This window comes from Chelonia mydas, chromosome 2 (genome assembly GCF_015237465.2).
Source record: "Chelonia mydas isolate rCheMyd1 chromosome 2, rCheMyd1.pri.v2, whole genome shotgun sequence".
NCBI lineage: Eukaryota > Metazoa > Chordata > Testudines > Cheloniidae > Chelonia > Chelonia mydas.
Window position 1 is genome coordinate 78,880,368 of NC_057850.1, and position 27,863 is coordinate 78,908,230.

At 42.5% G+C, this 27,863-nt stretch overlaps 1 protein-coding gene across 9 annotated transcripts in view; it reads left to right on the top strand.

Moving 5' to 3' along the window:
• The first annotated feature begins 16,091 nt into the window (after positions 1-16,091).
• Positions 16,092-27,863, top strand: part of OSBPL1A (oxysterol binding protein like 1A) — a 135,659-nt gene continuing 123,887 nt past the window's right edge. For 3 of the 9 annotated variants that reach the window (XM_037892733.2, XM_037892736.2, XM_043539723.1), the window contains exons 1-2: positions 16,137-16,373; positions 26,094-26,216. In XM_037892733.2, coding sequence (XP_037748661.1) covers positions 26,096-26,216 — 121 coding nt within the window. In that variant the 5' untranslated portion in view covers positions 16,137-16,373; positions 26,094-26,095. Of the gene's footprint in view, positions 16,374-26,093; positions 26,217-27,863 lie in introns of all 9 variants that reach the window. The other 6 variants (XM_037892735.2, XM_043539720.1, XM_043539721.1 and 3 more) reach the window with 6 other exon arrangements.

Below are 27,863 nucleotides of genomic sequence, written 5' to 3' on the forward strand. Positions count from 1 at the left end.
GTGCTGCCTCAGTTTCCCTAAATGTCACACCTTAGTTTCCCCTCAGATGGTTTTCTGGCTCTCAGTACCATTAGGTTGCAGAGGTAACCTAGCCCTCTGGCTAAGTCATGAAAGTCTACCTCTTCAGAGAGTTAATCAAACCTCCCAACAGAAACACAATCTCCACCCCTAAATCTTCTGCCCCAGCCTGTGCCAGGGGTTAATTTCAGAGATGCAGGATCAGGCCATAACTAGCTAGCTAGCTAGCTGGCCTCCATCACCAAAGTTGAAAAGAAAAAATTAATTTTCACAAACACAGAATATAAAAATACTGTTAAAGCTTTTTTAGTTAATAGGACTACTCATGTTTTCTATATTCAGCACAAGCTTCATTGCTGAATTATGGTCTAAAGACACAATTTGGCTGACTTTTTATATTTTAAAACCAACTCAAGAAAAATTATAATAGTATTGTCTTCAGTTTAATCTGAAATATCATTTATCTCTGTGTTAGTAGGAATTAACAGCTCACTGCATACACTATACATACAGCTTTAGTAACTGACAGAGACATATTATAGCTGTTGAGGATGATGTGAAATGCTGAAGGTGTGCACATAAGATGGGCTACAACTTGCCAAAGTTTGTAGAAGCCTCTTCCAAATATCCACTTGTCTGTGACGGCATAAGAGAGATACACAGGGATACAGAATGCTTCTATGGAAAGAAATCAAATGCAAAATGCAGTTATTGTAGTCCAGGTTACATGTGGTGCTAACAGAAAAACAGAACCATTAAAGATACATCAATACAAATTTCAGATTGAAATTTATACTGAAGTTCTTGTGTTCTCATGAAATCAGTTTGTGGGCTCTGACATATTAGGGGTAAATTCCTGGCTTCGTTGAAGTCAGTGGGAGTTTAGCCACTGATTTCAGTGGAGACAGAATTTCACCCTAGATCTAAAAAACATTTTTTGTACTTTATTAATTTTCTATCAAATAAATGTCACTTCTTATTGGTTGTACTTTCCAGACTAATCACTGTTTAAGAGGAACAACTGAGCTATGGAAGTTGACATTTTTAACAGAGTTTTGAAATGTCAGAACTAAAAGAGGGTTTATTAATAATGTACTAGGGTATTGGAATTAAATAGTCATTCTGTGGTTTGATAAAAAATTAGTCATCCAAAATTAACGTTGTAAAAATTAATTCCTATTACCAACTTTATGTTCTCTAAAAAGCATGATACAATACCTTATGTTATTCCAGAAGAAATTATATACATGCACTGCAATAATTTGGTCTGTCTTAAGTATTATTCAGGTATTTTCAGATTGGTACTTAATTTCAAAGTAGAAAAAACAAGGCAGTAAATACTCTACAATATTTACAAGGTTCCACTAGTTAATCTCTACTGTGTGACAATTGTGACAAAGTTCCTCCTCTACCTTGGTGGGTCCTGCACTTATTGGCGGATTTTGCTCACCTCAGAGATTCACAGTAGTCCTCAGTTTGGCCACTTTCGTGGCTCAAATCTGCCGTTCACTCAGGTAACCTCATCACTGGCCAGAATGGGGAAAAGGAAGGAGAACAATCCCCGCAGTTTCTGCTGGTCCACCTAGTGGGTCAGGGGACAGGTCCGGGACCTTCCCCTCTGGTGGGACCCACAGTCCAAGTCAACTCCTCCTGTATTCAAGAGGGAGTTGGGGGAACCCGGGCTAGCCTTCTACTCTGGGTTCCAGCCCAGGGCCCTGTTGATCACAGCTGTCTATAGTGTTTTGCGTCACATCTGTTCGACAGCTATTACTCCCTGGGCTACTTCCCCATGGCCTCCTCCCAACACCTTCTGTATCCTCACCACAGGACCTTCCTCCTGATGCAAGATAGCATTTGTACTCCTCAGTCCTCCAGCAGCACTCACTCTCAGCTCCTTGCATGCCCCTCACTAACTGGAGTGAGAGCCTTTTTAAACCAGGTGTCCTGATTAGCCTTAATTAATTCTAGCAGCTTCCCAATTGGCTACAGGTGTCCTAATTAGCCTGCCTGCCTTAATTAGTTCTAGAAAGTTTTTTTTTTTTTTTTTTTGAAACAGAAAAAAAATTTTATTGTGACAATTACAAGAATTACCAAAGAACCAAATCAAAGTATGCAGCAAAACAACGCAAACAGAAGGTATAACACAGCAGCTTTCAGGAGGGAGAAGTGTTCAGGCTAGCCTGGGCCCAGAGCGGGGGGGCTTCCTCGACACTCGTGGTCTTCCACCCCCTCGAGTTACCCAGTGCCGCGCCCGGTATCACCGATTATCCCCCCCCGAGAGTGCCCGGCAAGATGGGCACGGCTGCGGGGTGGGCGGTTTGGGGGTGGGGGGGGGACACCCACGTATTATAGGACCCCTCCTAGATGACAGTGACGATGGTGTCCACAGCGGCAATGGCTGGGGCTGGTGTCTCTCGCTCTTCCCCTCAATCAAAGGGTCAGACGGAGGGAAACCGGACGGGGTCACCGAGCAGAGAGCCCCGGACAGCGCCCACCGCTCTTCGAAGGTGTCAAGGGAGTCAGTGGACGCCGCCCAGAGAAACTCCGCTCGGATACGTGAATGTACTGAGGATCGGAAAAAGGCCCTACAATCGCAGGACGTTTCATGGGCCAACCTCTTCTCTCTGGTTTTATAAATGGCTGTTTTAGCCAAGGCTAGGAGGAGGTTAACCAGGAGATCCCGCGATTTTGTGGGGCCACGGATGGGGAGTGTATAGATAAAGAGGTGGGGAGAAAAATGAAGCCAAAAGCGCAATAGAAGATTTGTGAGGAGCCAAAAAAGGGGCTGCAATCTGGCGCACTCTAAATAGACATGCGCTAGGGTTTCCCTCACATTACAAAAAGGGCAAGTATCCGGGATGGAAGTAAACCGTGTCAAAAACACGCCCGTGCTCACAGCTCCGTGAAGGAGCCGCCAACTGATGTCCCCGACGGGCCTCGGGACCAAGGTGGAGTACAGGCTGGCCCACCGAGGTTGCTCACCCTCCAAAGGTAGCAGGAGGTCCCGCCACTTTGTGTCGGGGCGGGACACCAGGGTGTGGGCGTGAAGGGTGTGAAGCGTGAGTGTATACAAATATTTCCGTGATGCAAGTTGAAAACTGACCAGCTGCAGTTCATGCAGCCGGCTCGCAGTGAAAGGGTGAGGGGTTTGTCGGGATCGGCAGGGTAGGGGCCCAATGGAAAGGTCCGGTGGGCCTGGGGTAGAGGATGGGCGGGGTGCGCCCTCACGCAAGGCGCGGTTGACATAAGCCCGAGCAGCGGGGGTCAAGGCGGCCCTCACCTCCTGAAGTACGCGCCGGGGAGTACGGGGGCTGGAGAGCCCCATGCGCCGAGCGAGCGTCAGGGGATCCAGCCAGTCTCTCTGGTCGTAGTCCAGGAGGTCTCCGACCCTCTCTAGAAAGTTCCTGAGTGTTCTGGAATAGTCCCTGTTATTTTACCTAGGGAAAAGGGACCTGCTTAACCTGGAACTAATGTATCTACCTTCAGCCACTCTTTTGTAGCCATCTGGCCTGACCCTGTCACATATCCCCCCTCCCTGCTCAACACCACAGGGTTGGGCAACTTGGGATGTCAGGCAGTGTACTCGTGATAAGCTGTCTGCGTTGCCATGGTGGCCTCCAGCCCAGTGTTGTATGGTGAATTGGAAAGGTTGTAAAGACAGGAACCATCTGGTCACCCTTGCATTCTTCTCTTTATTGTGCTGCATCCACTGGAGGGGTGCATGATCGGTAACAAGGGTAAACCGTCGTCCCAGTAGGTAATAACGAAGTGTTTCCATGGCCCATTTCACAGCAGGGCACTCTCTCTCAACCACTGCATACTTCTGCTCTCTCGGGAGGAGTTTCCTGCTGTGGTAGAGGATTGGGTGTTCTTCGTCTCCGACCATCTGTGATAGGACAGCTCCCAATCCTACTTCAGATGCATCTGTTTGCAAAATGAACTCTTTGTTGAAGTCCGGGGCTATAAGCACGGGGTTACTGCAGAGGGCTATTCGTAGGTCCATGAATGTGTTCTCTGCAGCATCAGTCCACCTGACCATGTCTGGACCCCAGGCTTTTATCAGGTCTGTCAGGGGACTCGCTGTGGTAGCAAAATGGGAAATAAATCACTGGTAGTACCCCAGCATGCCCAGGAATGCCCGGACTTGCTTTTTCCAATTTGGCCGGGGCCAATTTTGGATAGCTTCCAGTTTGTTCAGTTGGGGCTTGACCATGCCCCTTTCCTACAATGTAGCCAAGGTATTTAGCCTCAGCTAGCCCTATAGCACACTTGGCTGGATTGGCTGTAAGGCCAGCCTGTCTTAGCATGTCCAGAACCGCTTCCACCTTTTCCAAGTGGGTCTGCTAAGTATACTGTATGTTTGGTAAACTTTCTTAAGCTGAGAAACAACTTAGTGACATAAACCATTTTTATTTGCCTTAAAGATATCTTTAACATTGATATTATAAATAATACATTGCTTCATTATGCTAATATAACTTACCCACTTCAAAACCCAAAATAGCCAAATTAGAAAAGAAATTATTACTCCTTCGTCTAAGATTTTTGTCCACCACAAAAGTCCAGATAAACAAGGCATTTCTAAGAACTGTAATAAGGACTAACAAAACCATAGGAACTGCCAATAATATCAAAACACCTAATGAAAAAGTTGTTCCTGGGGCCTTACTGAATGAAGTTAGATTTTTGATACGTGTTATATCCACACATAGAGCACTGGCACTGTTGTTATTCATATTTTGCATCTACTTCAGCTCACTTAACCAAGGAATTCAGCATAGTAAATTAACCCCGTAAATTAATGCTGAAAAATATTTTTTTCAGTAAGCTACATTAAAAAAGCAAGTATTGGTACACCCAGAAAAATATGTCTAGTGCAAGAAAATTGATTGCAAGATTGTGATGCTTGACCATTTTAAAAAATGTATAAGTCTTCCAGGTTTTAAAAACATGGTAAGTGTAGGTACAATTTCTTTTAAACTCAAATTACAGAAGTGTCACCTGTATTGTGTCACCATGCATCTGAAGAAGTGGGTTTTTTACCCACGAAAGCTTATGCCCAAATAAATCTGTTAGTTTTTAAGGTGCCACCAGACTCCTCGTTTTGTGGATACAGGCTAACATGGCTATCCCTCTGATATTCAGTATTGTGTACAGTTTTCATATACCCTTTTAAAATTTATTGTTTGTTTGTCCACTGTAGACCTATTTTTGGTTTATTTTCTGTGATAGTAAAGATGTCTTGAAACACATTTCTATTAGTAAATAATTTGATTATTAATTTCTCCATTTTTTGCAAAGTATGTGAGCTACCTTTTCTCTGCAATTTATAATTTGAATGTTTTCTTTTTGTGTAGTTTCACAGAGATTCAATTGTGAATAATTAAGATAAGATACATTTTCCCTTTCCTCTAAATTTCTTTGGAAAGAAAGCAAATAAATATACTTTATTCATATTTTTCTGTTTACATTGTTATATAGTTGAAAGCACAGATACAGCAAAATTAGATCTGACTACTTTTTTGTTCTGACCCTAACCAAGGACTCCTCAAAAAAAACGGGCTGATGATAGAAATGGTTTTGTATTGGCAAATGTGTGATTTCTGTATGTAGTTTAGGCCAAAAAAAAAATTGCTGTGTTGAGAAAGTGAGCATGAACTAATTCAGCATCTGGTCATCTGCTTGAAAACAAAATAGAGGAGCCCAGCTGCTTCTATACACAGTGTCAGAAATTAAAGTTAACTGTGTGGCATTTTTTTTTCACCTAGCCTTCAAAAAATTATTACTTTGTTACATGGCCTCGTTGTCCTCAAATTTTTGCTTCCTCTGTAAGCATTAGTGACAGCAAGAAAATCAGCTGGCTTGGGGACCATATCAGGATTTTAGGAATACCTTTTGACTGTGACAGTTAATTATAAGGTTTGAGCCATATTTGACAGAAGGGGGCGGGGGGGGGGGGACAACAGTACCAAACCCAGAGCAAGTTCTGATCTCTGCTCTGATTGATCCCACTTTAGTTCAATCTTTGTGTAAATAGACATCTGCCCAACTCTTGACCCTATTTGAGAATCACCTCTTGATATACACTGACAAAGTCATATCTGCTTGCTTTAGCAATAGAATAAAGTTGAACTATTTTTTGTTCCTTTTAGCAATGCAATCAATGCTTTGAGACATAAAACTGGGTTCTCTTCTGGATCATGCATCGTTAGAATGATTGTTAACAAAGTTCTCATCATTGCAGGGCCAAATTTTGCCCCAAGTTATCTCCATGAATCCATATTGAAGAGAATGAGGTTGCATGGGTGTATCTCCTCATGACTTGAAGACAATGGGTTGACACAGATATAAGTGAGGGAAGAATTTGTATCAGCATTTGGAACTTAGTGAACAATTCTGCTGAGGTTTCCTGAGTCAAAAAGAACAAAACTGAATCTCAGATTCCAGGCTCAGTTTGCAGGGATGGCAGTTTGAAAAAACATGTTTTTATCTGTAAATGATCAAATCTGATTTGAAAGCAATCGAGATACGAAAAATATAGAACCCTACGCTGCCTCTTCTAAGCAGTCACTTTTTGGAGTAGAAATGCACGCTAATGTATATAAACACTAAAAAGTAGAACCTCACAAACACCTTGGGAATGGAGGTTGTTCGTTACTCTGAAATGTCTGTAACTGAACAAAACATTATGGTTGTTCTTTCAAAAGTTGACAACTGAACACTGATTTAATATAGCTTTGAAACTTTACTATGCAGAACAAAAATGCTGCTTTTAACCATCTTAATTTAAATGAAACAATCACAGAAACAGTTTCTGTACCTTGTCAAATAGTTTTTTAAAACTTTCTCTTTATATTTTTAGTAGTTTACATTTAACACAGTACTGTACTGTATTTGGTTTTTTTTGTGTTTTTTTGGTCTCTCCCTCTGCCTGATTGTCTACTGCCGGTTCCAAATGAGGTGTGTGGTTGACTGGTCAGTTTGTAACTCTGAGGTTCTACTGTATTCAACTTTCCCATCCTAGATTATATATATTAAAGCTCTTCAGTACTTGGTCATTGGAAAGGTAATTTTCCCAAGATGGGCAAGACTTCAGATTTGACCTATGACCTCAATGTCACGATTGTTTGGCCAGAGTTAATATAACTGTTCTTTGAACGGTTCTTTTCATTTTTGTTACGTTCTGTGTTTGCGTACAGTTGGAGGGCCAAAACATTCTTTCGGTGGCGGTGGCCTAAATTACCACAAGGAATGCAAGCTCTTTCTTCAGTGTGGTAAGGGTAAGATAATACATTGGGTCAAAACTCATGCTGTTTGGAACAATTTTTTTAATCCTAAACGTAGAACACACAAAAATCACCCAAACCTTAAACCAGATACAATTAATATTTCTTAGTTATAAATAAAATATTTACGTACAGGTGCTTAATCTATGCATTGACCATTTAAAATGCAAATTGGTGTTGTGAAACATCACCCTCATGTGGAAAACCGCATGTAAAACCTATCAGAATAAAAACAATAATTTAGGGGGGAATAGGAGAATTTTTTAAATGTATTATTTTAGTTCTTAATTTGTATTACCAAATATACACAAAGGAACAGGTAATTAGCCATCTCCTTATATTCTTGCAAAAGAAAAGGAACACTCCTGGACTAGATCAGTGGTTCCCAAACTTGTTCCTCCACTTGTGCAGGGAAAGCCCCTGCCGGACTGGGCCGGTTTGTTTACCTGCTGCCTCCTGCCGGTTTGGCTGATTGCAGCTCCCACTGGCCAAGGTTCACTGCTCCAGGACAATGGGACCTGCTGGAAGTGGCGTGGGACGTACTGGCCCCCACTTCCAGCAGCTCCCATTGGCCTGGAGCAGCGAACCGCGGCCAGTGGGAGCTGCGATCAGCTGAACCTGCGGACGTGGCAGGTAAACAAACCGGTCCGGTCCGGCAGGGGCTTTCCCTGCACAAGTGGCGGAACAAGTTTGGAAACCACTGGACTAGATAATAGATAGATAGATATCTTTGCATCAGATGATTTTACTCTCCAAATGTCTTTTATCTTTAGTAGATAGTTTTCTAATCTCTTGACTGGGTTTCAGATCTAAGGATCAACATGGTATCACTCATGTTAGGAGACAGGGTGGATTGGATTTAAATCACTAGTCAGGAAGACTCAATTTAATCATGGATTTCTACATAAAAGTGCATTCTTGTTGGTTGTTATAACCTTAATACATATTCTTCACAACTCAGAGATAGATGTAGTTTTCATTTTTAGAAGGTACATACTATACATTTTTAAGTGATTTGTTTTGAAAACTTTTCAGATTAGTTTTACTACTATATCAGAAAATGAATGATTGTTTGGTTATTTTATTTACCAAAGGTATTTGAAGCAGATATTCATGAAGTCATTGGGAGGTGAACTATCTCCAATTCAACAGGTTAATCATTAATATTTGGAGGATTTTCTTTCCATGCTGTATTAGGAGGAGAACATCACCAGACAGACATTTAAATTGTTTTATTTAACTAAAACAACAACGTTATGTATTCTGGATTTTTTTCTTCAACAGCAAACATATAATATTTTAACAAAACAAGCATATGAATTTTTGAATTTAAACATTCAAGTTTTTGTTAAAATTATTTTTAACTAAAATAGTTAAATGAAATATTTAAAAAAAACAACAACAAAAATTAAATCGACTATGTTAGCCAAGTCAACATGAGAAACTTAAAATATTGTCTTCCGCAGCTAACTCAGTCATCTCCACCTTCATTTTCCTGTTTGTTCATAATCTGGAAAAGAAAAACAAGCTTTCCTGCCTTTTCAGGTCCCAAACGATTTCTCAATTTGGAATGAATTAGTCCAAAGCAAGAAAATATTCTTTCTACACCGGCAGAAGCAGCTACTGCTATTAAAAGTGAGATTATCACTTCAACAGTCTCTGAATCCAAGGGCTTAAGTGACTTCCACCAGTTCCCTAGTGTGATTTTCTTTAAAACATCACCAGCAAATGTATATTTCTTGAATAGTTCTTATTCCCAAACTGGGTCTCTTTTATGGCCTGCTGCCATTATAGGTTTTCCCTTCTAATGAGAGAATGGTATGGTAGATCTCAAATCAATGAAGGCTACACTCAGAGAGACTTCAAGACTTCTGGAATATGCTGCTCAAACAAAAAGAAAAGGCGTACTTGTGGCACCTTAGAGACTAACCAATTTATTTGAGCATAAGCTTTCATGAGCTACAGCTCACTTCATCGGATGCATCTAGATGCATGTAGCTCACAAAAGCTTATGCTCAAATAAATTGGTTAGTCTCTAAGGTGCCACAAGTACTCCTTTTCTTTTTGCGAATACAGACTAACACGGCTGTTACTATGAAACCTGCTCAAACAGTTTCACTTTTGTTTCTACTGCCTGTCCCTCCATTCTCACATTTATCTCCAGACTTCTCCTTGTCCAGATCTATTCCACCCCCAACAATCTTCTATTCACTGAACGTTTTGAAACTTTGCACTTGTAGAGAGAGGTAAGGGATTAACTCTGTATACACAAATTTGCAGAGGGACAATAGGGTTGAGGTCTGTTATTTCTCACCTATCTATATATTATATTATATTTTATATTTAAAAACATTTTTGCTGTTAACAAGCATGTTGTCTCTGGAGATACAAATCCACAATTGGAGAACTGCAAAACTAAGCATCTCTGATGGTATCTTCTAGACTGAGCGCTGGGTCCCTTTGGGTAGATAGAAAGATTAACCTAAATAACCTATATAGAAGCCCCTGGAACCCCATAAGATTGGGTCCATAATCCATGAACTATTGGAACTCATTTACAAAACTTTTCTTAATCATTACATAAATATATTGTCTCATACTGTAGAATTAGAATTTATAATCCCTATTCCATGATGAGATATCTCTGGGCTATAATGTATCTTAATTAAAATGATCTTTAGATAGTTTTTTTCCTCAACAAGCATTTTATCAAAAAACTCTGATTTAAATAAAAAAAAATCATTGATTTTTATCCACCCTGTTAGGAGAACCATATTTCAGTTTGTGAAGTCAACATTTGTGCAAAATGAATGCAAAGTGGATGTAAAATGTCACAGCTGGTGTGAGTGGAGAATTCTGATTTGGTAGTGTTTATGAACAATTTGCACAGGTATAAAAAAGTTACACAAGGTGAAATGCAGTAAAAATCAAGTGCACAGTAACCAGTTTTGCCATTGACTTCAATGGGGCCAGGATTTTACCTCGCGTAAATGGTTAAAAGCAGCACAAACAATAAAAGCTCCTAATCATAATTGTATGGGTTTTGCATGGTTTCACTTCAGGACAGAATTTAAGGTTGTTTGGGTGCTTTAACTGAACTTTTCAAGTCCTTAACACTTTTAAGCATAACCTTAACTTTGAATTTCCTAGATTAGTATTGCTTGATTTGGGGATAATTAAAATATCCCGGTAATGATTTACCTTTAAGTTACTGATCCATACTCTCAACTGTCATCCATCTTAACATAGCTTTTTGTCTGGGAATTTCTTCTTCTGAGGTCACTTTTAGGGTACTGTTTACATTGCAGTTAGTTTAGGATATCTATAGTTCAATGAGAACATTTTGCTATAAAAACAGTGAATGATCACTTACTGATAGGATACAGATGTCTGTATAATATTTAGCATGCTGTCATTCTTATTTGGTCAACTTTTGAATAAGGCTTCCAACCAGATAAGCACTTAAGCCACATACTTAAAATTAAGTGTGTAATAGTCCCATATGTTGGGCGTGACGGCATACTTAGGCCTAATAGAAGCCTGCTGTGGATTTTAAGAGTCTAATGTTTAATGGTGTAAGCATAAGTAGAACTGTGTATGTGTAAGAATTTGCAGAGTAATCATGTTTGTGAGAACAAGAAAAGATAAAGTAACTAAAGAGGTAGAAAAGACTGGTTTGATTGAACTAACACTAAACCTGTATTGATGGAGGGTAGGGTTGCCAACTTTCTAATCACATAAAACCGAACACCCCTTCCCCGCCCCTTCTCTGAGGCCATATCCATGCCCCACCCCTTCTCCAAGGCCTCGTCCCCTGCTTGTTCCATCCCCCCTCCCTCCGTCACTCGCTCTTCCCTACCCTCACTTGCTTTCACTGGGCTGGGGCAGAGGGTTGGGGTGCGGGAGGGGGGAGGGCTCTGGGCTGCAGATACAGGCTTTGGGTGGGGCTGGGGATTAGGGGCTTGGGGTGCAAGAGCGGACTCTGGCAGGAGGCTGAGGTGCGGGAGGGAGTGCAGGGTCCCGGCAGTGCTTTCTGCGACTCTGAGGAAGCGCTGCCAGGTCCCTGCGGCTTCTAGGGGCATGGATGGTCAGGCGGCTCTGTGCAGTGCGTGCTGCCTTCGTGCCTGCAGGCGCTGACCCCTGCAGCTCCCATTGGTCGCGGTTTCTGGCCAATGGAAGCTGCGGAAATGGCTCTCGGAGCGGGGCCAGCATGCAGAGCCTCCCAGTCCCTGGCCACCCCAGGGCCTAGGGGCTGCAGGGACCTGGCGGCCGCTTCCGGGAGCCACGTGGAGCTAGGGCAGGCACGGAGCCTACAGGAGCCCTGGGCCCCCGCTGCGCTGCCGACTGGACTTTTAACAGTCCAGTTGACAGTGCTGACTGGAGCAGCCAAGATCCGCCTTTGAAAACCGGATGCCTGGCAACCCTAATGAGGGGAGGAGAGTTAAAATGGAAACAAGAGACTAATACATAAGTATAAGAAAAGATAAAAAGTTATAAATAAGTTTGTGTAACAAAGGGAGGTTGAAGCTGTATTGTCCAGTGCTGGAAGCGACTGCGATGACATCATCCTAATGAGCTTCCCACTTATAAGTAATGGATCACTATTTGCTGAGTGTTTTGCCTTAATAAATATTTGTTAGACCCCATCTGTTGATTAAGTGAATCTCAGTCCAACTTCAGTACATGGTTAAGTACTTTGGTGGATTGGGGGCTAAATGACTGTGAAACTGCTATAAGATCATTGTATGCACACCTTATTCACTATCTTGTATTTAAGACCAAACCAAAACTGCTTCTGTTATTTTAGCAAAAAGACACAATACACAGGCCCAGATCCTGGGCTGTGGCCAAGGACCATTTGGTGCATCTCAGGAGGATTGTGTGTAAAGGTGGCTTTAAGCCATCTTTGTGACGCACCTCCCTCTCTGATCTTGGGGCCATCTGTGTGCCAGTCCAATCTTCTGTGTAACTTAGAGAAACCTGAAAGCTTTTCTAAATTGCGGTGGCTGTCAATGGGCCCCAGGGGCCACCCCAGCAACTGAGCATTAGTAAGTACAGGAGCCTTGGCCATGCATGCTTTCCTCTGGCCATGCCCATATGTCATTTGGGAAGGGCATGGCATAATAACCAATCCAACAGCTCTATATCACCTGATTCACCTCTTCAGGGGGCCTCCTCTAGCGGCTGGCTAAGCTCGCTTTAGTACGGCTTTGCGCAATACAAACTAGTCCTACCCCACAGTAAGTTGGGCCCACAGTTAGACCATGTGGCAGGCCTTTCCATTTTGTCTTCCTGTTTGCATGCATTCAGATCTACTTTACAAAGGTTCATAGAGGGTTCTGTTGGAGAAGGTGGGCCTGACTCTTCAGTCTGTTATGCCAGTGTAAATCCCTACACTGGCATAAAATGTGTGTATTGGAGTAGATGACCAGACCTCATGTTTGTATCCTCACCAAGCAAAGGGGAACTAGAAAAAAGGAATAACTTTCCCAGGAATCATACGCACAATGGCTACATACTAACTATTAGAGCACAATTTGTCACACTACCATTTTGACTGTTCATTTAGTAAACATTTTACTGAAGGATAGCATCTGTACAACAGATCAAATTACAATATTTCAGTAATGAATTACCAATATCCAATATCCTTGTAGAGTTGGCAATAGTGAAGATATGTGACATATATTTTTTGTAGTTTGAAGATGAAAAAGAGAACAAGATCTGGAGAAGTGAACAAAGAAGATGAAGTGTCAGAGGCAGAACTGCAGACGTTTTGTGGAATACAGGGGGATATAATACTTAGTAAATCTTAACTCTTTTCAGTTCAGAACACTTTCCAAATATTATTCCTCACTTCTTCCCTGGATAAGCAAGTATTAGTACACTTAGTCAATTGTGCAATGCTATAAAGGGTGTACATGCTTTTTCCTGACCTGTCTAAGCTATCACTGGTGCCCTGAAGCATGATAAATTATCACCCTTACACCATCTTGCCTTGTATGGTTCCTATTTTCAAACCATGTCCAAATTAACTCGTAATTAACACTATTAATTTAAATTGTCCAACCCTTTTATAAGTCTTGTAACAGGATTTGACCTCCTGCAGCAGTGAATTCAACAGACTTCAGCTGCATGAAGTAGAAGTTCCCTTTATTGGTTCTGAATTTACAACCCATTTAGCCAAGGCTCTCCTTGGTCTTGTTTTCTGGAGCAGGGTAAAGAGGTGGCTTGATCCTTCAAAACTTTGAATTCTGCAGTCAAGTTGCTCCATATGCTTTACCCTTCCAGGATAAATAATTGCAGCAGAGGAGATGGTGTAAAATGTATTCTGCTACAAGAAAATCTTTGACAAAACCAATTCACATCATATACATGAATTTTATCCAAAGGTGGTTGCCAACACACTCAACCCCAAAATAGCTTGTCGGATGTTCCACTTATTAGTAACTGCAGCAGGCCACCTGAAAAAGAAAGGAAAAGATATGCCCAAATCATGGGAAACCCATGGTCATGGCAACACAGCTTCCAAACTTTAAAGAGCAAAACTCTCTAGATTATTATTCTTTATACAATGCTGGGTGTGTACAACAAGGGGTTGTAAAACTGGGAAACTATGATGAAGAAATAACAGGACTCTGCCTTGAAGAATTTGGAAACATGAGATAGTCTAGTTGGCTGCACTACAGACACTGTGTTGTGTGGTAATTACAGCTGGGAAGAGGTAGGTTATTGCATTTTTTTTTTTTTTTTTGAAGAAAGAGTATGTGGGGGCTTGGCTTTAATGGGAAGCTGTTTCATGCTGTCAGGGTGTTGTGAAAGGTGGCACAAAGCCATGAGTGGGCTAAGGAGACAAAGGGAGAGAAGCTTAGGTGGAGCCAAGGGTGTGGCTGGATGTGTGGGAGAGAGGTGCAGGTAGAGCAGTTATGGAGTGCTCTGAAAATGTGAAAAAGGCTGAAGTTAATATGGAAGAAAAAGAGGCCAGTGTGAGCATGGAAATAAGTGAACCCCTTCAGATAGTATATACTAGAGCTAGGCAGGAAATGGGGTTTCCTGTCCTGGGAAAATGTAGATTTTTTTTTTAAATTTCCATACGGAATCAGGACAAAAACTCGCAATCTCAAAAATTTTCACAAACCAAAAATTAAAAAAAAAGAAGGTTTAGGTCAATTTAAATGTTTTCTTTTGATTTCAACCTCTTTTTTTTTTTTTACTGTAAATTAGATTTCAAAATGAAAAATTGTTTTGAAGCAAAAAATTGAATTTTCTGTTTGGGAAATGTTAAAATGGAACATTTTGACAATGTTGAATCTTTTCTCCAAAAATTTTTCAAAATGGGAAATTTGTAGAAATCAGACCTTTCCCATGAAGTTTTGGTTTTGTCGAATCAGCATTTTTTGACATTTAGTTGTAAAATTCCTGACCAGCTCTTTTGTATACCCATTGCTAAAGCCCATCTGCACAATGATTCCTTACTTAAGATCAGAAAGAACTCATTCACTAGAGACAACACAAACCAGAACACGAGATCAGCAGATTCTGATTATTCATCTGTATAGATAGCAAACTATTATATTCAGTCCTTTCATATGCTGCAATTTCATGTTTAGAATTATCATATTTTAATATATAGAAAATAAATGAAGCAGAGACAGTAATCTACAATGATACATGCTTTATTACACCTTCTTTATGTCATCTTGGTTTCACAAGCATTGCTAAGGTTTAAATTTGCCCGTTCCTGGAACCTGATGATCCACCCTACTGGGTTGAATGGTTTTCTAACTGTATTTGTAGCTCCTGACTTTTCATAAATGCAGTACAGAGTCACTAATATCTCAACACTGTATACTACTATAATATTTAACGAATTCACATGCTCTTGCAAGGCTTCAAGTAGCATCATGGGAGCATTCTCCAGTGCTGAAGGCAGAACTGAAAGTTGCCAGATATTATAGGGATTAAATACGGGCAAGAAAGTGGAACAGATGGGAAGAGAGTGGTGGATATAAGGCTCTTGAACCAAAGTAGTACTTCAGCCCCTATGGGTGTACAGTCAGAATTTCCCTTCGGTGTTACTGTATTTGTATATAAGCTGAAGTAACTGCAAAAAAAAAAGTGTATTTTTTCGGATGACTTTATACTCTTTTTTGAGGGGTTACATTTGTCTGAGTTCTTGTATCTATGTATGGATTTAATCTTCAGTTTTATTCATATCTGGATCTGATAATATTGTGCCCTCTTTGTAAGATAATAGATGGTTGGGTCCGAGACTGACAGGTGGGAAACCTAACTCTCTTCCCCACCCTGCCACTCAGTGTGTGGCCTTAGGCTAATCATTTAACTTCTTTGTGCCCCAGTTTTCCCCATCTATAAAATGGGAATACTCATAATTTTAAATGGCCTTGAGCTCATCAAATGAACGATGCTATAGAAGTATTATTTATTATTAAGGTCAGTAGGCCGTTTAGTTTCAATATGCCAAGCCTCCCTCACACATCAAGGTCTTATCTGTTCATTCCCTGCAGTATTCTCCCAGGGTGTTCACGCTCAGAGCTTTTGGAGAGGGCTCAGATGCAGATCAGACCCCCTCTTACCCAGCCTGCCAGGAGCTGCAGCAGAACCACCCCTGGGGCAGAACCCATCCCTGTGAGGGTGTGTGTGCGCGTGCGTGCGCGCGCGCGCCTGCGGGAGGCCGCGCTTGCCTAGCTCAACAGACCCCATGGCCCAGCTGCTGGGGCTCCGAGCACGCGCAAGGGAGACGGGAGGGGCTGCGGCGCCGAGCGTGTTGCGAGGCGCCACGGCTGGGAGGAGCTTTGCCCCCTCTAGCTTCCCGTTGGGAGTGTCCGTCAGCCGGCCGGAGGGGAGGGGGGGAAATCCTCCCGGCGCGGGAGGGCGAGACCCGCTGTCGGTCACGTGCCGGGTGGTGGACTATAAAACAATCGGGAGGGCGGCCCGGCACGTGAGGCCGGCCGAGAGCGAGACGCCGCGAGCCCTCCTGCTTGCAGCGGTGAGGCGGCGGCCCGGGGCTTGCTGGGTGCGCTGCCCCAGCGGCGTTGTTACCCCCAGGTGCGTCCCAGCCTGCGGTGGGCGGCCCTCCCCGGGGGGGCGCAGTAGCAGCGGGCGCAGCAGCAGCAGCCGCTGCAGCGGTTACAATGCAGCGATGAGCCGCTTCGTGCAGGGGGCTGTGGAGCCCTCCCGCCACGGCCCCTGCGGAGAGCCGCTGTGCGGGCCCCAGGGCTGCGAGGAGCGCAGTGAAAGCGGAGGGGCGGCTTGCTGCCACCCGGGGGACTGCTTTAGTGACCCGTGCCGGGGCTGGAGGAGCAAGCGCCTGCTCCTTGCAGAGCACAGCGGTGTGCGTGGCTGGGTTTCCTGGGCAGCTCACTCCTGGTGGTGCCCAGCGCGGCCCCCAGCCAGCCGTCGGCGTCTCACGTGCCCAGTTTGCCTAGTTAGGTCAGGAGTTGTGGAACAGTTTGTATGGTGGGGGCGCTGAGAGCCACTGACCCAAGCTGTAAACCCTGTATATGATGGAAACCTTTTCAAGCCAGAGTGTGTGGTAGCACCCTAGTTCCAGCACCGATGAGTTACATGAACATCATCAAGCTAGAGAGCTGTCCCCAGAGGCTGTTCCTTTGCACTAGGAAACATACTCTCCCCTATGGCTGATTACAACATACTGCTGGTTAAATGTTTGTTAAAAGTTGCGGGACAGGGTGCTGGCTGTCAAATCATAAGACTATCAGGAAAAAAATCTAAACTGGCTGCTTGATGATCAGGCCCCCAGGAAGTAGGTGGCTGTGTTAGGTTAGCCCCTGCACGTGCACACACACAAGACAGTGAATGTACAGTTCAAATGATCCCTCCTCCCCTTGCTGTATAGCTCAAACAATAGGAGTTATGCACCTGTTGAGTGGAGAGCTGTCAGGGTGGAGGTGTCCAGTATTGGTGGTGGTTGGAGCATGATTGTCCAGTTTTGAACGTGCTTGTGTGTATTGCAGCTAATGTGACCTGTAAACTTGTTAGTCTTCCAAAGAGCACCATAAAATAGTTCTTTCAAAAATGACCTAAACACCACTACCAAAGTAAGGCTTGAAGTCAGTTTTGCTGCTTTAGGGCTGATAGAAGATCTCTACATCCTCAACTCTGAACTTCCTTGTAACTGTACTACCTTCTGATCTGTTATTAGCTTGCTGGGTGACCTCAGGCAAATCACTTTACTTTTCTGTGCCTCAGTGTCCCCATCTGTAAAATGATAATGGTACTCACCTCCTTTCTAAAGCCCTTTGAGATCTGCTGATGGAAAAAAGCACAATGTAAGAGCTAGGTATTTTGCTGTGATCCTGATTGATCTTGTTAACTCTAGTATAGTTGGTCAGATTCTTGGCTATTCTTCAGAGGTATATGAGGTTCTGCATGGATTAGTGTTGGTGGCTTCAGTAGATAGCACTCTTCCCTTGGAATGGAAGTGAACCAGTATCTTAGAGTGGTCAGCTCACTGGCCTGAGTGAGGAACAGTCTTCCTGCAGAGAGGTGAAGCATCCTGGCTATGTGTGAAAAGAGCCAGTAGACCTTTAAGAGTATAGGGATTAACCTAAATATCGCGGCCAAAGTCAGTGTGATTGCTGTCAGAGGTGCATTGTTCTCACCCAGGTTGCTTATGCTTCAGATGTGGGTGAAATGATTTCTATATAGTCTGACATTGAGTACTCTGAGACTCTGCTATGAAAGTGCACATCTCTGGATTTTAGCCTCTTTAATTTGAGATTGAACACATTGCTTGCTATACACTATAGTTGGACACTTCAAACTTCTCTCCTTTGCATACCTAGTAGCAACTGCAGCAGCCCTAGAGTATCTGTGTTAGTAGACTACTTCTGTTTGTCCTTTATTAAAGCAGGGCAGTATGTGAGTGCCATCAAAATCTACAGAACTTTAACTTTCACTTAACTCTCTGTTTGAAGTATCAGGTCTTCATGGTGCTGTGTGTGTTAATCTATCCGAGTGTAAATCTGTGTATTGTTGTTTTTAGGATTATTGTCCATTGATGTAAATGGAAAGCTTCCCATAAGATCAGTGGTTACTGCATCAGACCCTTTGAGTGAGAATGGCCAGTTTCAGTGCTGCTGTTGCTCATAGTTTTGTCAAGCTGCAGCAGAGTGAAAAGCAACCAGATTCTTGTCCGCTTCCAGTGCTGTCTACAGAGTTGTGAACAGTAGCTGTGAAACAGAATCTGGTTGATATTCAAACTATGGCTATCAAGCAATAAAAAAAAAAATAAATCACAATTGCGTGATTAAAATGAATTATGACTAATCACACTGTTAAACAATAATAAAATACCATTTAAATATTTTTGAATGTTTTCTACACTTTAAAATATATTGATTTCAGTTGTAACAGAAACAGTGTACAGTGCTCACTTTATATTTTTTGATTACAAGTATTTGCACTGTAAAAAGAAACAAGAGTATTTTTCAGTTCACTTAATACAAGAACTGTAGTGCAATCTCTTTATCATGAAAACTGAACTTACAAATGTAGACTTATGTACAAAAAAAATTATACTCAGAAATAAAACAATGTAAAACTTTAGAGCCTACAACTCCAGTCAGTTCTACTTCTTGTTCGTCTGAGCGATTAGCTGAACAAGTTTGTTTACATTTACAGGAGATAATGCTGCCTGCTTCTTGCTTACAATGTCTCCTGAAAGTGAGAGGAAGCATTTGTGTGGCACGGTTGTAGCTAGTGTCACAAGATATGCACTAAAGATTCATATGTCCTTTCATACTTAGACCACTATTCCAGAGGACGTGTGTCCACGCTGATGATGGGTTCTTCTCAATAACAATACAAAGCAGTACGGACAGATGCATGTTCATTTTCATTATCTGAGTCAGATGCCACCAGCAGAAGGTTGAGTTTCCTTTTTGGTGGCTGTGTCCATAAAGAGACTTTTGTGTGGGAGAAGAACAGACACTTACAAGATGAGAGAAATACAATAAGGAGATGTAGGAGCAAGAGTAGGAAACAGGCGTTGAAGACAACATACAGAAAAGAAGCCATCCTATATCTTAAGAAGAATTCCAAAAGCAAGAGACTTTATAGGTAGGAGTGTTTTGAGTAGTATTAGATATAAAATTTGACATATGCCACTGATCTATTAAATTTAATCTGACAAATACTTTCTTGCAATATTAGCATATAAAACTATCGCAGTACTATTTGGCAAATACCTTGATGCCTTTATCGCTACTAACATTCAAACACTTTTGCATCGATGGGCAATATTACACTGAAAGATAGTACACAATTGCCTTAATATTTTAAATTGTTGATAGTATGATGGAGTTGTGGGTAGGCATGGTTGTCCATACATATTTTACCCTGGCTAGTCAGTTTGGTTCTCAAGTTGGTAGGTGTTGGCAGGGGGTGGGGGAGTTATAACTTATAATTAGTCATCCCCTCATAACTTACAAGTTATTCTTGCTGTGTAGATTCACATTAAATAAACTATGAATCAGTCCTTCAGCTTCAGTTGGACTGTACCGCCTTCAGGTGGCTGGATGGTTGAAGGAATATGGAGCTTTTTCACCACTAAACCACCTGGCTTAAGCATTGCAGCCTCACCTACAATGGAGAGTTTTGGGTGTGATAAATAACATTATTGGCCTGTGCAACTGCTAAATGTTATCCTTAGCCAGTGCTCTAGTAATGATTTACTAGCGTAGATAAGAAGCATTGGTTGTCTAAGTATTACAAACGTCCTGCAGCACACCAGTCATTCAAGGGCATATTAATTTCCCACAAGCCAAGGCACATAGTGCCAAGAAATGTGGGATAAGTTTCCAGAAGGCAATGCACTTGCAGTGTCTGTGGGGATAAATGCAAGCAAAATAGGATTGGTGGTGTGAACTCCCTGTAATGTGGCAGGTGCACATGGGCCAGTAATAACACTTCACTTTCACGTGGCACAATTCTCCAGTGTAAACAAGTCTTAAGCTGCCACTATTCAAAGACTCTATATGTGCATGGTCTCTGCCTTCATATTAGTAAGTGCGCACATTAAACACCCACCACTGGCTGGCATTTTGGTAGTTTCAAGAGAGGATTGAATGCAATACAAATTCTCCCTTTTCCCTTAAAGGTGGCCTCTTCAGGTAAGGGATAAGGCAGTCTGGTGGCAGACTATAAGGAAATCTTTAGTACTCCTACCAGGCTGTACCTGATCTGTAGATTAAGAGAGCTTCAGTAACCAGGACTGTCAATGTGGCACCTTCTCACATCTGCTAAATTTGGTGAGAAGGGTTTGGGAAGCATCTCTCTCTCTCTCTCTCTCTCTGTTCCCCCCACCCTCCCCTTGCCTTGGGAGTTTCAGGGTTGCCTTTAAACTCATAATACCTGTAACTTGTATGGACTGTTACTCTTTGCTCTCTATTAAAACTAATAGATTTTCAAATAGGATATGAAAGTCTGTCTTCTCAAGTCCATTGTCATAAACTCTGCTTTGTGGGCATGCATACTAATTGAATACATTTCTTTAGTTCAAATTTAGCTCAAATCTTAAACTGGAAGAGTGACCACAGGCAGATTCACTTAAATGTGTAAAATTTTCCATATAAATAATCCCTGAAGTGGCTATGACTAATAGCCAGTCAGCATTCTTCTGCACCAGTTCATATTTTACACTGTGGCTCTAGGTGCTTCAATAATACAAAGAAATAATAAAGCTCATTCTAGGAGGAGAAAAAAGCAATTAGATGGTGAAGTTCCCTAGTAAACAAACCTTGTTTAATTTTAGCACAATACATTTATTACTCTTCCAGTGTATACAGTTGCAAGAGCAGAAATTGTTTACCTTGAGATAGTAAATCAAGATTTAAACAAACTCTGAATTCTGTCAGTTTCTCCTAGGCAAGTGATGCTTGGCAAGTGACTCCACAGCCTTGCTGGTTCTCTATAGGTCTTGTAACCCTGGCTTTTAGCAGAGTGCTGGTCAAAAGAGCACCAGCTTTTGCTGCTGCATAAGCACGAAGGAGTGCTGAGCAAATGGATCGTTTGCAGGGTTCCCTTCCCAACTGTCTGGAGACCAGGGAAGGGAAGACATAGTGCCAAATGGAACAGCAGAATTGCAACAATTATGTTGAAAGTGTACTGCAATATTTGCACATTGTCAACATCCATTGTTGACAAATGATGCAATGTTGTGATATAAACATTACAGTGGAATGTCCCTCTGACTTTAAATGGATTGAGAGTATCCCTGAAGAACTGACTTTGTTTTGGACAGGTGGCTTTTCTGCTTTTTCATTCTGTTGACTTCTCCATAAGAGATTTCCCTCCTCGTGGCCGCCTCCTCCTAGCTTCCCACTGCATGCTAGGGGCCACCAGGAAAGGCATCATGCTTCATAGCTTGAGAGGCAGTGTTCCAGACTATTCATTGATCACACTTCACCCATATTTTCTTGGCTTAAAATAAGGATTTTGTTCCATTACCACTGTCATGGTTTGGGTATTCCTAATATACCTGTCCATTATTCCTTGTGTGTACCTGTTCTCAATGTGTGGTAGACTTGTCTGTGGATGAACTCAGTCTGGTATGATGGTATTGTTAAATTGTCTGTATTTGACTGGCGTGTGCTTAGGAGTTCCTTCCCTGTAGGAAGTGAATTTTGTAACATAGTTTCTAGTATTATGGGTGTTCATGTGTTCAATGGATACAGAAACTATGCAGCTTTATTAGTTCTCAAAGACAAAGTAAAGAATGGTACCTTACTGAAGAGGTCTCATTCAAGAAAGGCTAGTTCCAGGACCTGAAGATTACCAGAAACCTGTTAGAGATAGACATAAAAGATGAGGAGTGGCAGAGCCCTGCCAGCAAGGTCCAGTGGCAGTGCCTTCTGAGAAGACAAGTTGCTCGGGCATGTAGGAAAGATATCAGGAGGGCCAAATCGCACCTGGAGCTGCAGCTAGCAAGAGATGTCAAGAGTAACAAGAAGGGTTTCTTCAGGTATGTTGGCAACAAGAAGAAAGCCAAGGAAAGTGTGGGCCCCTTACTGAATGAGGGAGGCAACCTAGTGACAGAGGATGTGGAAAAAGCTAATGTACTCAATGCTTTTTTTGCCTCTGTTTTCACTAACAAGGTCAGCTCCCAGACTGCTGCGCTGGGCATCACAAAATGGGGAAGAGATGGCCAGCCCTCTGTAGAGATAGAGGTGGTTAGGGACTATTTAGAAAAGCTGGACGTGCACAAGTCCATGGGGCCGGACGAATTGCATCCGAGAGTGCTGAAGGAATTGGCGGCTGTGATTGCAGAGCCCTTGGCCATTATCTTTGAAAACTCGTGGCGAACGGGGGAAGTCCCGGATGACTGGAAAAAGGCTAATGTAGTGCCCATCTTTAAAAAAGGGAAGAAGGAGGATCCTGGGAACTACAGGCCAGTCAGCCTCACCTCAGTCCCTGGAAAAATCATGGAGCAGGTCCTCAAAGAATCAATCCTGAAGCACTTAGAGGAGAGGAAAGTGATCAGGAACAGTCAGCATGGATTCACCAAGGGAAGGTCATGCCTGACTAATCTAATCGCCTTTTATGATGAGATTACTGGTTCTGTGGATGAAGGGAAAGCAGTGGATGTATTGTTTCTTGACTTTAGCAAAGCTTTTGACACGGTCTCCCACAGCATTCTTGTCAGCAAGTTAAGGAAGTATGGGCTGGATGAATGCACTATAAGGTGGGTAGAAAGCTGGCTAGATTGTCGGGCTCAACGGGTAGTGATCAATGGCTCCATGTCTAGTTGGCAGCCGGTGTCAAGTGGAGTGCCCCAGGGGTCGGTCCTGGGGCCGTTTTTGTTCAATATCTTCATAAATGATCTGGAGGATGGTGTGGATTGCACTCTCAGCAAATTTGCGGATGATACTAAACTGGGAGGAGTGGTAGATACGCTGGAGGGGAGGGATAGGATACAGAAGGACCTAGACAAATTGGAGGATTGGGCCAAAAGAAATCTGATGAGGTTCAATAAGGATAAGTGCAGGGTCCTGCACTTAGGACGGAAGAACCCAATGCACCGCTACAGACTAGGGACCGAATGGCTAGGCAGCAGTTCTGCGGAAAAGGACCTAGGGGTGACAGTGGACGAGAAGCTGGATATGAGTCAGCAGTGTGCCCTTGTTGCCAAGAAGGCCAATGGCATTTTGGGATGTATAAGTAGGGGCATAGCGAGCAGATCGAGGGACGTGATCGTTCCCCTCTATTCGACACTGGTGAGGCCTCATCTGGAGTACTGTGTCCAGTTTTGGGCCCCACACTACAAGAAGGATGTGGATAAATTGGAAAGAGTCCAGCGAAGGGCAACAAAAATGATTAGGGGTCTAGAGCACATGACTTATGAGGAGAGGCTGAGGGAGCTGGGATTGTTTAGTCTGCGGAAGAGAAGAATGAGGGGGGATTTGATAGCTGCTTTCAACTACCTGAAAGGGGGTTCCAAAGAGGATGGCTCTAGACTGTTCTCAATGGTAGCAGATGACAGAACGAGGAGTAATGGTCTCAAGTTGCAATGGGGGAGGTTTAGATTGGATATTAGGAAAAACTTTTTCACTAAGAGGGTGGTGAAACACTGGAATGCGTTACCTAGGGAGGTGGTAGAATCTCCTTCCTTACAGGTTTTTAAGGTCAGGCTTGACAAAGCCCTGGCTGGGATGATTTAACGGGGACTTGGTCCTGCTTTGAGCAGGGGGTTGGACTAGATGACCTTCTGGGGTCCCTTCCAACCCTGATATTCTATGATTCTATGATTCTATGATTGTGTACATGATGTTCCCCTTGAAATCCCAGCAGACTGGGATTTCAGTCAGGTTACTCTTCCTGGTCCCTGCTTCGGGGGGAGGGGTTTGCTCAATTTTCCATGCTGGCTTCTGACAAGGAGGCTTTTGATTCAACCTGAAGATTCCTCCTTCCCCCTCTCAGCTGCTCTTCTGTCCTCTTCAAAACCAGAGTCTTTGGGAGGCTTGCCTCTCCTACTGTACATTTCCTCAGCCTCTTAGAGTGTTGCAAGGTGTGTGGTTTTATGTGACCTTTCACAGTTTACCTTCCACTGTCCTAGCCTTCCTCTTTCTGGGTCCTTCCCCATGAGTAGCTCCCAGGCAAACGGGAGTCCCTTCTCTGGCTATGGTCCCCCATTGCTGTCCCTCCTTTTTGGCTGGTGCAGTGAGAGCTCCCTCCTATTTCAATCTACTGTAAACACTGTTCACAGAACTCTGAATAAGTGTTGTGTAACTGATCAGTTTGGTTAGCTTTCACAAGCAGCCAAGTAAAATTATGAGAAGCAGCAGAAGTACAGGAGATCTCTACAAGCAGGAAAACTATGCTGAATAGTAAACTCAGTTAACACTTGGAAGCCTCTTTGAAACTATAGGGGCAAAATTAACTTTCACTTCCTGGAGATTTTACTTCTGTAGGATTCAGTGTAGGCAATCCTTGCATGTGCCTAGTGGTCTTGTCAAGACCTGGCTTCTATCCTCTGCCAACCTGCTAGTCTGCTGATGTTCTTGGCAACAGTAACTTACTGCATATTGCCGAAGAGTACTCTTTGTAGGCTATTATATAAAAGCAGCTCCCTGACTCTTTTCAAAGAGGTCACGCTTCACTTTCGACTTAAGGGTTTCTTGCAGGTAGTTTTGAGTTGTGCTGTATCTTGAGGCAGTTCTGTTGTAGTAAGCAGCAAGCCAGGAACACATTTTCTGGTGTATAATTCATGGGACATGTGCATGTGTGAGGACAACAAATGGACTCAATCTTGTGTATATAAGGGGGAAAAGGCAACATTTAAGAGAGGAATTTGAGTAAATGGTACTGTCGCCCACCCAGTTGCTTAAATTTTTCCATTGGGTTAGCATTGTGCTATTGTCCCTTTTATGAGGTCCTAAGAGTACAACAATCATACAATCTTGGTAATACAAGACCCTCTAAAATAGCACCCAACAGTGCTGAGCAGTCCCAGTTTCAGTTCACCTCACACTGATGGGCCTTTTTAAAATAAAGGATTAAGTCTCTTGTGGATGCTTATTTCAATGGCTCATCCTTCCTTTCACCTACGGCAGCCAGTGGACAATTGGAATTTCTATGCATTCTCTCCCCACAAACACTAATGGGCTCTGTTCTCCAGTTGATTTCTATTGCTAAAAGGACTCCAATTAATCCTCAGCCAAGTACTCAGACTAAATGGTATAAACTACTTTTGTTGTCTCTAAGTTTTAAGGGGTGGATAGAGGAAAAGGGGAAAAGTCATTGTTTAATATATAGATGACATCTGTAGCAATGGTGGTGTTTGCTTATTAGCTAGGTATCTGAACTGAAAGCGGCCAGTTTAGTAGAACATCTTTCATCTAAGCCATATCAGTGTAGTCTCTAGTATTCTAAATATTCATATCCCAAGCAGAATGAGCCTAAGTGAGCACATAGCCAAATGCTGCATGAGTTATGGTTTGCGTACATAGCATTCTTTGCTTGGTTAATACCCTGTGCAGAGTGGCCAAAAATTAGTTTGACAACTTACAACAATTGCCCTGTGATGGAAGCTCTAGAAATTTAAATGTGAGTAGCAGGATGAGAGGGGAAACTGCAATAACTGGGGAAGTGAAATAAAATGGAGAGGACACAGCTTGGAATAAATTACTACAAAAGTTGTAGTATACCCTGTTTTATCTTGGCATGAAATTATGCTATAACTTTTGTCCTGGGGAAGAGAGGGAATGAAGCTATAACAACTAATAGTCTGTATTTATAATCTATTAGAGATGAGCACTGAAGCAGAACAGCAGCTTCTCCATGATGCTAGAAATGGAAACTGTGAAGAGGTTCGACAACTACTGGAAACCATGGACAAAGAAGAAGTAGTTGTTGACATCAACTGCAAAGGTTAGTATGATTAACTCTTAGCCATTAAGGTTATAAACCTTAAGTGATGTAGGGCCCCCTCATTTTCCTTTAAAAGATAAAACATCAAACTCTAACACACCAGGCATGTATTTTTGCGTGGATGTATGTACATATAGAGCAGTGTGTATACGAGCCTCACCTAGTGGGGTAAAGTACAATGCTTTGAAAGTTCTCTTGTAAAAGCAGAGTGCACTACTATGTAAAGGACCAGAAAGACTGCAGGAGTCCAATATGTTGGACTGTATATCGTTTCTTGGTTTCAGTAAGTGGTGCCATTTGCAAAGAACACTGATGCCATCTGCCAGCACTTCCAGTGATTGGACATGCCCTAATAAGTCTCGAACATGTTCTGCTGTAACTGTTTGTATCTTGCATCTTTCAGTCTTTGTAGTAGAGCACACCCCCAGTCAATACTTCATTTATAACTCACTTGAGAGGTAAGTCTACATATTTATCTGTAGAAGTTGGTGATAAGTGTATAACTATAGAACTTGGGCAGAGTAAGAAGGACTCTAGAAAGGGAGGGGATGGGGAAGAGGGTAAATAGCTGATAATGTAGTGTTAACATTACAGTAGGGCCTGGAGACCCCAACTGGGATTAGATACTCCATTGCGTTATACGCTGTACAGACACGACAGTTGCCACTCCAGCAGTTGCCACCCCAGCAGTTTATGGTCTAGTTGGATGAGGTGCAGGGTGGAAGAGTAAATGGAGGTTTAAGAGAGGTGAAGTGACTGACTTGACCAAAGTTGCACAGCATGTCACTGGCAGCAATGGCAGTAAAAGCCAGATATCTTGAGTCCAGTCCAGTGCTTTGTCCCCTGCACCATGTTCTCTCTCCTCTCCATTAATAAGCCATGGATGCTTCACTTATTAATGCCTCAACCTGTAAAATATCTAATTAGCTAATCCCCAAAAAGAGAATATGCATTTGTTCCACTCTCTTCTCAGTGGGAAGTGGGGAACAAATGGCTTAAATAGCAGGGTTTTTTGTTTGACAGGATAAAAGCAAAGCTCTCTTAAAGAAGAATCTTGCATATAATTCAAGCCAACAGTATGTACAGTGAAAACTTACACCTATAAACAAATGGACTACTAAGCATAAAGATTCTTGCCTCAGCTGGATTTGTCATAACAAAGGTACAGAGATACCACCACTCAACTGCCCATTATGAATTAACTTCCTCTGTTATACATGTATCTATCCACTATTGACATGGTATTCTCATTTATTTTCAGGTGTGAACATTAACAATATTATAGCATTAGTCTCAAAGAAATTGTACATGCTTACCCCATTTTTGGAGTTAAAATTTGGGACAAAAACAAAGTAAACCCTGCAAAGTCCACTGCAAACTCCACTTTAGGGGAAGTGCTGGATCTCTCCTAGAAAATAGTCTTTCTAGTCTCCCTCTTCCTCTTCCTCCCCCCCACCACACATACACAGAGGCAGCAGTAGCTGGGCCAACAACCCCAATTTGATCTTCCAATGTGTCAACGCTTCTCTTGAAGGACCCTCTGAGGTGTGGTTCAGTCCCTGGTCTCTGCAGAGATTTTCAGTAGCATCATTCCAAGTGGTGCTGCTTTTGAGAAGTGCATACTTGTTCCATTGGAAATGGACTGAA